This window comes from Agrilus planipennis, unplaced genomic scaffold (assembly GCF_000699045.2).
Source record: "Agrilus planipennis isolate EAB-ADULT unplaced genomic scaffold, Apla_2.0 scaffold14, whole genome shotgun sequence".
Classification (NCBI taxonomy): domain Eukaryota; kingdom Metazoa; phylum Arthropoda; class Insecta; order Coleoptera; family Buprestidae; genus Agrilus; species Agrilus planipennis.
This window is the reverse complement of record NW_020442313.1, coordinates 1102027-1114022: the sequence shown is the minus strand read 5'-3', so window position 1 is coordinate 1114022 and position 11996 is coordinate 1102027. Positions and strand designations below refer to the sequence as shown.

The 11996-nt window shown below is 32.5% G+C and overlaps 1 protein-coding gene across 3 annotated transcripts in view; it reads right to left on the bottom strand.

Annotated features, from left to right (window-relative positions):
• Positions 1–1903: 1903 nt before the first annotated feature.
• LOC108737634 (ecdysone receptor) overlaps positions 1904–11996 on the bottom strand; it is a 284940-nt gene continuing 274847 nt past the window's right edge. For all 3 annotated transcript variants that reach the window (XM_025980058.1, XM_018470597.2, XM_018470605.1), the window contains 6 exons: positions 7359–7529; positions 6838–7097; positions 6320–6454; positions 6049–6201; positions 5771–5993; positions 1904–5449 (listed from right to left, as the gene is read on the bottom strand). In XM_025980058.1, the coding sequence (XP_025835843.1) occupies positions 5199–5449; positions 5771–5993; positions 6049–6201; positions 6320–6454; positions 6838–7097; positions 7359–7529 (1193 nt within the window). In that variant the 3' untranslated portion in view covers positions 1904–5198. The remainder of the gene's footprint in view (positions 5450–5770; positions 5994–6048; positions 6202–6319; positions 6455–6837; positions 7098–7358; positions 7530–11996) is intronic.

Below are 11996 nucleotides of genomic sequence, written 5' to 3'. Positions count from 1 at the left end.
TTACATATTATTAAACTATTATTATTATTATTATTATAAATATGTACACACATTCCTGTAATATCTTTCACGACTGTCGAGGTTCATTCGATCAAATGGAAATTAACATGAATCAGTCATGATAAATGACCATTCTGATTCAATTAATAATTCAATTAATACTGCCACTCAGTTTGCTCAGTACAAAATTAACTAACACATAGTATTAATGAACAGATTATCTTCAATATACAGCATTAATCAACTGATAATATATATATATATAAAAAAAGAGGAGTTAAAGTAGTAAAATTTTTTACATATTGCACTGATGAATTAATCTAATTTCACTCTGATATCATCGACCACTTGCGATCCACATTCCGAATCGAAAGGGCTTTAACATTTTTCCATTTTTAATAGGTAATGAGGACTTGGTATTTATTTTAATTATAAAAGTGGAGGTGCTTAAAATTTTAAACATAAATAACTACTACTGTAACAAGAACAATAACAATATTTTGCCTTTCAGTTAATTTAAAATGTATGTATACTATCACAACCAGCCTCGGTTTTTACTTTGCAGTTTAGGGTGGGATTGTATCCTATGTATATAATAATAATATAAAATTATGAGACACGGGAAAAATATATTACAACATTCGACAAAAAAAATAAAAGCGTAGCAACTAAACTCCAATTTTATAATTAAATCGTATAAATAAAATCTTGGTAAATATTTTAATCATTTTGTAACGAGCTTTTAAAATATACATCATCATCTTTCCTAAATGCCAATTTTCCTAATTTTTCAACGACTACAACTGGACTTCGATCGACTGCTAAATAAGTTTTCCTTTCTGATTTTAATTTATTCAAATATCTCTTCTACTGTAGATATTTGAATAATTTAAGAAATTTCCCACTCATTCGATTGCTGGCTACACGTTGTTACCAAGTTTTTAATTAGCAGAATGTGCTTTCAGATTATAAGATTTTTTTAAACATTTAATACAAAAAGTTAAATAGTACATTTCGTGTAGGTATTACAAGATACAGCAGTACCTGTGATTTTAAACTAAAATAGCCATGCAGCCGTACTTGTCTGGTGTATATGTATGTATGTTCGTATATTGCATGCTAGTTATTACCAAACGACGTCGATTATTTTATGAACAATATAAAAGTACGAAACGTTGGCAGTTTTCACCCGATTTTTTTGGCAGTGTTACTAGAGCAATTTCTCGTGAAAATTTGTGCCTGGCTTTGTATATTATTAATAATTACTTTATATTTATCGTATACAGTGCGCTCCCAAACCGTTTGATATTTTTATTATAATTTCTCGGAAAAAATCTCACAAAATGATAATATACGTATCAAGGATTTGTCCATCTAGACGTACTACTCTACTTTGTTTATATGTGGAACACACTGTATAACTTTGTGAAACAGTACGGACAGACATAATAAAAAGAAATATCGATCGTCAAAATAAAAAAGAGTAGAACAACCCTTATATTCCCCCTTGATTCGAATAAGTTGGCGTTCAGTCAATCGGTCATCAGTCAATTAATCGGAATTCACACCATTTCAAAAGGCACTGTAACATATTTAACGTTCCTTTCAGAAATATTATTTTTACATCGATAGGGGTACAAACAAACGGGTTGTTCCTTACGAGATCTCGTTTCAAAAATTTCTTTGTGTTAATTATATAAAAAATCGCTACAATCTAAGTTAACATTAAAATGAGTAAAGAAAACGTTCGAACAAAAATAATTCTTAACACATAACACGACGACAAATGCAGTGTGGGACGTAAAAATGGGAACATTAATTTACATTCATGCACACAACGTGGTTTCTCGGAAAGGGAATAATCTCGTTCGGATGGTATTTATTATTTCTTTTATATTAATTATTCTTAATAATTATTTTTTAACGATGTACGAACTAGCTGCATGGCTACAACGTCCGTGTGAAACAGCGAAAGGAGATGACGAAATGTGAAAAGAGACAGAGCCACTGTTGGCAGTGAGTTTTTTCTTTTTTCTTTCTTGTTATTTTATTATATTTTTCGTTTGTTAGAAGGGCCACCAACCATTACAAAAATACCATTTTTAATGCACTTTCTTAAATTTTAGTGAATCCTGAAACTTTGTACCATGTTCTTTGTGATTTGTACATTCGTTTGCATACTACAACAGCTCGTTTGTCTGACTTTTTTTTATCCACCTATATATTCATTGTCTGCAACGTCTATAGCAACGATTAAAAAATCGAAATCGCATCTGAGCTTACACAATATTTATGTTGTGCATTATAAAACGTAACGAGATCAACGATTCTTTTTTTTACATGATTTAGTTTTTAATTTACACAAAACAAAACAGGCATTTTAAGACGTTATTTGCAATATGTATCACAAATCACATGTGCACATCCTTAATTAAAAAAATTATGCTTTAATTAATTAGATTTTTTTTCTACCAAACTTCTTACTGCTAGCAAAAAACTTTTACTCTCTAGATATGAAATATTCACTATTTAGACGTTTGTAGTAAAAATGTTACTTATTATAAACAAATTCATGACGTTTTAAGCCTTTCAACATAGTGTATATTATCAAAATATTTATTAACATTACTGTTTCATGCAAAACAGTTCCTATTTTAAATTAATTTTTGAATAAAATCACGTCTTCAACTGCGCTTTGAAAACCTTAATTATCGTACAATTTAAAATTATGAGTTTTTTATCAGTTTTTGCTGAACCGAAAAATTTATATTGTGCAAAGTATAGTATGCATGATAATTTGTAATATTTTGAAAAAGATTTAAAGAAGGATCATATTATAATAATATACAAAGTTGAATTACGAAGTCGAAATTTGTTGATTACTATACAGAAAGATACCTTTTTACCGTTTTAATTTTTTTTAGTAAGAAAGTGCACATTTAAATTAATTATAACAGCAGCAACTTGTTTTGCTTTAACACAGACTGTTTACGGATAAGGTAGACCCCTCGCGAAAAAGGAAACGTTTTTGCTCTTATAAGCTAAGGCATTGAAAGGGCGCGCGCGCGAAAAATCGTCAATTATCCAAAAACACAAAAATACACATCTGTCTCTTCGTTTAGTTTTTCATTTTTTTTTTATGAAAATATGTTTTATTTACAATGAATGACTATGAAAATATGATTCTTTATATGTATGTATGTAATGTATGTATGTATTTATTAATGTTGCGTTACCTCTACAGTGAGTACATATGAACGACTTTTATCTAGGAGCAAAAGTTTACTTGGGAGGATTATACAGTATCAAAACAGAAGCTACAATGTACACACCAAGAGTTCGTTTTGTTTCTCTCTTTTTTTACTTTTGTTTGGTTTTCCTTTTCGCATTTACAAAGTGTTCATCGTTCATTTTTTTTTTGTTTTTCTTCAAAGGCAGGACAGTATTTAGTGCAAATTACAACAAATGCCCTTTTATTACTTAAATAGTTCATCGTTTATCGTCACACTGCGGTATTCGCAAACCTTTTCTGCTCTTGTTTTCTGTCTGTCAAGGACGGTTGCTTTGTTATCAGTTTTTTTTTTAATAATGCGCATCGTGTTTCCTTCTCCGAATACGGAATATATAAAGGCCGGTTGCTTTTACAATGATTCTTTAATTTTTTTCACTGCAGCTTAAATTAGCATCTGTATTTTTTCTTTCCGTTTTGCTTTATATATTCCAAATTACACAACTTGTAGTACGACATTCACTAACAAAACCTTGCAAGACTATTGCTTTTTTTTAATCGCTACTAAAATGTTTTGCTGAATATTTCTGTGATGTTTAAAATTACTCTATAAATATATGGGGATATTAAAGAATATAAATAAAAAATACAATAGTAGACTGTAGCTAAAAGGGTTGGAGTTCAAATTTCACACATCTCTTCCCAATTGGAGTCTTAAATAAAATGAAATCCAAAAAAAAAAAAGAATTAGTCCTGTACAGCAATGTTGACTGAGCGGAAAGAATCGACGAGTAACGAGGCTGGCCGAATGAAGCGTCGGTCCACGCAAAAGCATCATCCCATCTTACAACGCTTCAGTCAGTTTACTCATTTAGCGTACTGAAAGATGTTTCATATCAAAAAGAAAGAAAATGATACATAGGTAAAAATTTCTCCTAGTCGTATCACACAAAACAAATACTTCACGAATAAAAGAAACGGCTACAAAATACAGATGTATAAAAAATTATCCCAAACAAGGTTTTATGCACGTCGTATGACGTTCAATTTTGTAAAAAGTGCAAGGAGGCCCTTTCAGCTACATTACTCACGAATTATCAAATGTAAAAATCTTCGCAAGGTTTTATTTTTGACCTTATTTAACAATAATCAGAATGTCTTCCTTGTGTGCTGTGTTCGACTTTGCACCTGCCCTCAGTCAGAGAAAAATCCATGCGTCTTGAAGGCACCTCTGTATATAATTTTTTTAATCAGTCCGCGCCAGTCTTACATCTTAAGTAAGCGAGTCGCCTGGTATATATCAGTATATATATATAATATTATAAAACAATGCAGTTTTTACACTCTTAAAAAAACTACATACGTAAAGTTAGTTTTTAAGTTCGAGCACTACTATTCCTCTCGTTTATTTTCTGTTTATCCTTATTAATTAATATTTACCTAAATAAAAACTATGCTCAAGTAATAACTTTCTCTTAGATGCCGTCTCAACATTCAGATAGCAAAAAAAGTAAAATTATACAATATTTCACAGCCTGCGATTCGGTGGTTGACTTCACAAATGCTTCATCTTCTCTGTTTACGATATTTTACAGCCATTATTTTCCTCATATCTTTGCTATTTATTATTTTGCGAAAATGGTAAAAAAATCCGCTCAATAAACCGATACCGTACAGTTCGATTTCAGTTTTCCTTCCACTAAACTAATTATTAATATTTCGCCTTTTTGTGACTTTAAAATCAATTATTTATAGTAACATCCATGGTAAATTTAGTAATTCAGAATAAATCAAACTGTACGATGATACTTAGAACGCACATGATTAGAATAACAGACCTTATTTGATTTTTTTTTGTCGGGCTATATTCTCCGCCCCCGTTATAAATACCAAAAAGCATTTGCTGGTCAATTACCACCTGTCCGTTATTCCCGGGCAATCTCTCGTGCACTTGGTGTAAATACGTCTACTACGTCTTCAAGTCAATGTCCCATATTTCTGCAAGGAATGGTGGAAGCTTTTTGTTCTTCAGCTTCAACGAGAAGCACATCTCCGAGTTCTGTTTCCCGAGATTGCGCAGTTCTGTCAGCACGGAGAGGAGCTTCGCGAATATTATCCCCGCCCGAGGTTTCCGCCTGTTATCCACATATGCCCTTAGAGCTTCGAGGTAAATTTCTTGGATCTTCTCAACCTTCCAACCCTCTATCAACGAAGGTCTCTCTGCAAAACAAATTAAACAAATTAGATATATTCAAAAGATAAACAAAGACGACGTTACGTAATTAAAGGGGGAAAGAAGTAATCAGTACAAAAGTGGAATAAAGGAATAATTTGAAGAAAAAAAATGTAAGAACTATGTTAAAATAGAGGGAAGAAATCATCGAATAGATTTTTTTTATTAAGATATTGGAAAAACTATGGAAGGCACTAAGAAAAGGGAGACGTAATAGTGGGACATAAAAGGCTAGTTAGAGACATCCTTGGAGCAAAAACAGCAGTAAAAGGGTGCAAAGGAAAACCTAGATTAGACTACTAAGTTACCTGAAAATATGACGATGGCTGTGAGCAAGGCGTACTCGGCATTGTCGACTTTCATCGAGTACATGGTCCTGCAGAAACGGAGAAGATCGTCAATGGTTTCGCTCATTCCGGCGAGATTATAACTATCTCGAGTATATGGCTGGTTATTTACAAAAAGAATTGAATCCGTATGAACGTCGTACCGTCGCGCCATTCTAAACATCATCACTTCACTCGAACATGCCTGCAAAACACGGAAAGTGAAAAAAAGAAAAAGCTGTTGATTTTATTTTTAATACCTTTAAGAGAGCAATTTGATCTTCTCGAAGGAGCTTATCGAAGCCTGGTAACCTTTTCGCAAATTCGACTATAAGTTGGACCGTTAAAATGGTTATTTCGGTTATGTGGCGATACGGCATATCACAAGGATCATCTCCGTCAACAGGTTGATTCTAAAAAAAATAATATAATAATTGAGGAGAATTAATTAATGATTTTAGGCTTTCACGATGATCAGTCCTATTATTAATCTTTTATGTGACGTTTCGTATGAGAACATTTTGTACTTACAATTATCCTTTTGACATCTTCCTCGGAGGGGTGTTCGTACTCATTTTGAAAGTAAACAAGTCGATGTATTAGCTCTTCTTGTTCAGGCGAAATTTTCCTCTCACCTCCAGATCGGAAGGGGTTTTCAGGATCACACTGTAAGCAAACCGAAGATAATGTAATGTAAAGTATATCGCCTTCTAGTGATGTTTGTCGCTAACAATACTATTCATATATTTGACAAGGGCCTTACGAAGGTATCTACTCGACTAACTAAATCTAGTTCTCATCGGCACGCCACAGGCAGTTGCCATAAATCGCCGACCGAACCAAAATCACTCCATGAAAGGAAAAAGATGCAAGCGATTTGGTGAGTGACTTATCCACGTTACCCATGGCGTTATGATGAGAACTAATAAGTACGAAATCGCGATACACGTCTGATAAATTACATCACTGACCAAAAATTTAATGTTCTTTCTTAACATACCTAATTTAAATACAGAGTAATAGTAAAATATTAGGACAGTACTTCATACCTCGGGTTCGGTTTTGACAATGTCTGGAGATCCGTTCGTGGTACTGTTGGGAGTGTCCTTGGCTTTCTGTGCTTTTTTCTCTTTCCTCTTAACGGCACATTGTACCTCGGGCACCACACACTCAGGTCGCATCCCCACACTCAGGCACTTTTTCAATCTACACTCTTGACATTTCCGCCTCATATACATATCTATTTCACAATTGTTGCCATACTTGCACTGATACACCGCATTCTTCGTTATACTTCGCCTAAAGAAACCTGGAAGTCAAAACAAACACAAATCCAGTATGTCAAATTTGATTACAAAATGAACTCATTAAAAATTAATGCATTTAAGTACTGTTTTTAATCAAAATTATGATGATCTAACGATACGTAATAGGTTTTTATCAATATATCAATTATCAATCTGAATTGTGGAGTCAGGAACTTACTTCCAAACTTACTTTAATGTATTACGTGTGTACAAAGCCAAACAAGTTCATTTGCTCTTTATATTAAACGATTGTTAACTTATACCTTTACAGCCTTCACAAGTAAGTGCATTATAATGGTAACCCGACGCTCTGTCTCCACAGACCAGACAGAGCTCTTCTTGCTGCCTTGGGGTAGGACCTTTTTTCTTTTTGCTATCGCAACTATCTGCGCTGAAGCCATTCAAACTGTTTGGAGGAGACAGATCTTCACGACCTACAAAAGAAAAAATACATTGTAGAAAAGTCGTAAACACTTCTTTTACAATAACGAAGACCCTCTTTGTAATAAAATTAATGAAAACATTAAAAGAGCGAGATATATAAGCTTCTATTTCGAATTTTTTTTAATGATGGAGTGAAATACACTATAACGCCTAATGCTAAATGTATAGTACCTAACTTTCAATACGTCGTAAGTAACTTTTTCACAATCATTAACTTTCCTGCTTAATGAGTCCAGTAAACTGTATAAATCGGCATAGAAAAATCGATAGCTGTCACACGTTATTGGCAAGCGGAAATGTAAACCTAATTATTATACAACAATACACATGAATACATTTTATTATTATGTGTTTCTTTATATCAAGTTGCCGATGGAATTTTTAATTCGAAATCGGCAAATGGAATTTGAAAAGCGAAATAATTAAATTCGCGACACGCGCATGAAAATAACAATGTTGATTGCAAACACGTGTTAACGCTTTTTTGTATTATTGTTTAAAACAAAAGACACTTCACCACTTCAAATGAAAGACATTCATTCATCGTATCACGCCTCTCTCTCGTTATCTTTCTTCTCCTATTGGAAACTTTTAAACGGAGAATTTTCACTGCAATTAAAGTATTTTTATTGAGAAAAGTTGTAAAAAATCAAGGGGGTATTTCCTGCACACGAAATACTTCAGCAAAAGCAAATACCCACTAGATGGCATTACACTGTCTGTACTTACATATTATACGTATGTACTGGCGACTCGCAAAAAGAATTAAATTTCATATTACATACACGTTAATTAGGATTTCTTTAAAAATAAAAATTTACATTAAATGAATACACATCAAGTATGCATAATATTTGAATAATCCGTCCAACGAATGCACGGTACCATTGACGATGATGCATACCAGCATATGTACCATGTTAACCATGGCATTTTTCCATACCGTAAAATTAGAGATGTGCAAAATGGTTTTTTAAAAGTATTTAAATACAAATGAAAAATACAAACTAGATTTCCCTCTTACATTAAATGCTAAATAAAAAATGCGTATTTTTTAAATAAATACTTTTTGTAGTATGTACCTATTTAATTAAGTATAAAATAGTTTTTAAGAAAACCTTCCAGCCATTTGCTCATTTTTTAAAGATTGAGTATGATTTATATTTTTCTCTTTGAACTGATTGAGATATAGTTTTAGTTTCTTCAGTTCAGCAACAAATAATTATTCTGTATTCTTCCTTATTTGCCTTTGTCACCCGTTTTAACTGAAAAAAAGACACTGATGCCAAAATAGTTTGTTTAGCGTGAAAGATCAGAGCCAAAATAGGGTTGGAAATAATTTTATTAATGTAAAATCAACATCAACAATTTTATACTTATCAAAATACCTAAACTCCATTTTGTTTCCGATCTTTTACATATTATAATAAGAGAAAGAAATGGAATTCATAGTTTTTTAGCTTTGGGTTCATCCAATAAGTGAAGTTTTTCGAATCGTTTTCTAAGAATTTTGGATTATACGCATTTATTAGCACACCACAATACCTTGTAGTTTTCAGTTTTAGACAACTGGCATATATAAATTCGATATGGTTTTGCGGGCTGTTTTGTCGTAATTCATAGAATTTCGTAGTTCCTTGCTAAAAGTAGGATAAGTGGTGATTTTGAAAGTGCTTATCAATTCGGAACTTCAAAATTCCACGGACCATGACTCTGAACCCGGAAAACAATATCGATCCAATATTTTAGATTATCCATTTTTCCAAGTTTATAATTTTTTGGGCTCTCTTCAGTTAAAGAATTAGAAGGCATTTATAGAATGTCTCTTTGTCCCCTTTTTATGCTTCTTTCATTCATCATTTTATATAGCTTGATCGATGATACCAGCAAAAATATTAACGACAAAAGTTCATTTTGCATTTTATAAAGAGACAATACGTTTGAAAAAATACTATAAATAAAATACAAAATGCTTTTCTCAAAAAAGATAAAAATAGGTATTTTTTTATTTTGTATTTGCATTTTAAATACATGTATTTCAAATAAATCACATCTCTGCCTAAAATAATAATTTTAATCGTCAGCCTATTCCACAACATTTAGATCATCCAGTATCCCAGGCACACAAAATTCCTATACAAGACTACCTAGGACTTGAATCTTCGAACCATCGATTGAATACAGTGATACCACATACATATTTACATACATCTAAATTGTCACCTTGTAGATCTTCAAGAAACAAAATTTGCTCAACTGGCAAATATCATTCTAATCTAGTTGTATCCTTGTCTAGTTTCCCTTTCATCCATATTCGGTTCAAGTTATTAATGCAATATGTGAATGAGGAAAAGCTATTCGTGTACGTGTTCATCCATACAAACATATAAAAATAGATGTAAACCGGAAATGATGTAACGCAATGCGGTTTTTAACCTTGATAAAGGACAAGTCTATTTTACGACAAGTCATAAATGAGAGGATACATTATACTTGGGTTTGAACAAGTATATGTACGTAAGCACACAAGATCTCGAGAGTTTTAAGGTCAAACTTGAAAAAAAAGCGCGCTTTAAGTCCCAGGCTCTTTCTGCCTATGTATTGTACGTTATACATAATGTATACCATAAAAACGTGTGGATTATATATAAAGTATTTATTTAAGACGTGTAAATAAGCGGTCGATTTTGCTATTTACTCGTCCGATTTTGTCTATTATGTACCTACTGTACCACGACATTAACATCAACGTAATTGTACATGACTATTAAACAGATGCTTGCTTCGCCACAAGGTCAATAGTGTAATGAATTGTAAGGCACGTTTTTACTTTTAATAAAATTAACAATAGGTACCTAATAACAATAGTTTTCTTTCGCCTTCCTTACTGCATATTTGCGAAACATTAAAACATAAAGTTTTCCAATTTCCACTACACAGAATTATACAACAAAACAAACTGGAGATAATTCTGAGACTAAATCTATTTTCACTTATAACAGAAACGTTCGAAATGTGGTGTTATAGGCGAATGATGAGGATATTGTGGATAGAGTATGTTAGAAATGAAGAGGTATTAGAAGGAATAAGAGAACAGAGGACTCTGTGGAAGTCAATAAGAAATAGACGAGATAGGTTGGTAGGACACCTTCTCAAGCATGAAGGTCTAGTCAGAAACATAATAGAGGCAGAAACAGGAGTTAAGAGGAATAGAGGTAGATCTAGATTAGATGACTGTTAAGAATGTGGGATGTTCTGGTGTTAGGGAAATGCGTAATTAGCTAAGGATAGGAAAAATTTGAAGTAGGTGTCTAACCAGTCTTAGAACTGACGACCTTATGATGATGATGTTGATCAAAAATAAATTTTTAGTTGTTCTTAAGTTCTGTTGTCTATAATAATTCCCTTGCCACTAAAAGCAACAGGCATAGAAATCCGCAAACTCCTTACTTACCTAATAAATATCAAATGTTTTAGTTTCAATTATGTTTTTTTATGGTGCACATTTTTCTAGACATCGCACGTGATAATCAAAAATTTGTTGATTTAATCCTGTAAGCGGCCTTAAGTAACATATACTCTCGAAGAGCATTCTGAACAGAATAGCAAATAGATATCTTAAACTACGTAAATCAAGAACGTAGCATCACAGGGCGTGGACAATATTGAGATATAAAGTATCGTCAGGAAGATGGTTAAGCGTTGCTTTAAGACATCCTAATCTCTTAATCAACAGATACACAACAAATAAAACAAACGATCACTTACTTAAACAAAAGCCAACACGATCACAGAGATGATCCCCAGCTATATCACTGCCAATATCACCTTACGGCACCTTTATCAAATATAGAAAAACATGTGTGAGCACTCAAGCATACCTTTCCTTAGCATTTATCGTGCATCTTACTGTACAAGGCCATGTTGCAATATAATCAACTAAAGATAAATACATTGACCGCAGCCAANAAGTATTTTATTTTTTGTTTTTAAAAATATATTTTTTGTTACACCTATTAGCCAGTAACAAATTGCCGTTGCTCTTAAATACATTAATAGCCTCCAAATATGGCAAACAAAGATTTAAGTAAACTAAAAGTACATTTTTAATTAGTTTTAATGAAGCTTTATTCCTGTCTTCCCGTCACTTTGCGTTCATAACAGAGAATACTCTTTCTGGAAATGCTGAAGTGGCCGGAACGGACAGCAAAAGTGACACTACTTTGAACAGATTCGGGAAATCAGGTTGTTCCGTAAATATGGCTTGCCATTATTCTGCGCAATATTATTGATGTAAAAATACTCTGAATTTCGAATAATCGCTTAGAAAATTACGATGTTTACTTAAGTCCTTAAATAAAGTATTTTTGCGTACTTTATGTGTCTTGTAAGCTATAACGTACGCACAGTCGAAATAGAGTACAATACTTTATAATAAAGTACGGGTGGCAACCCTA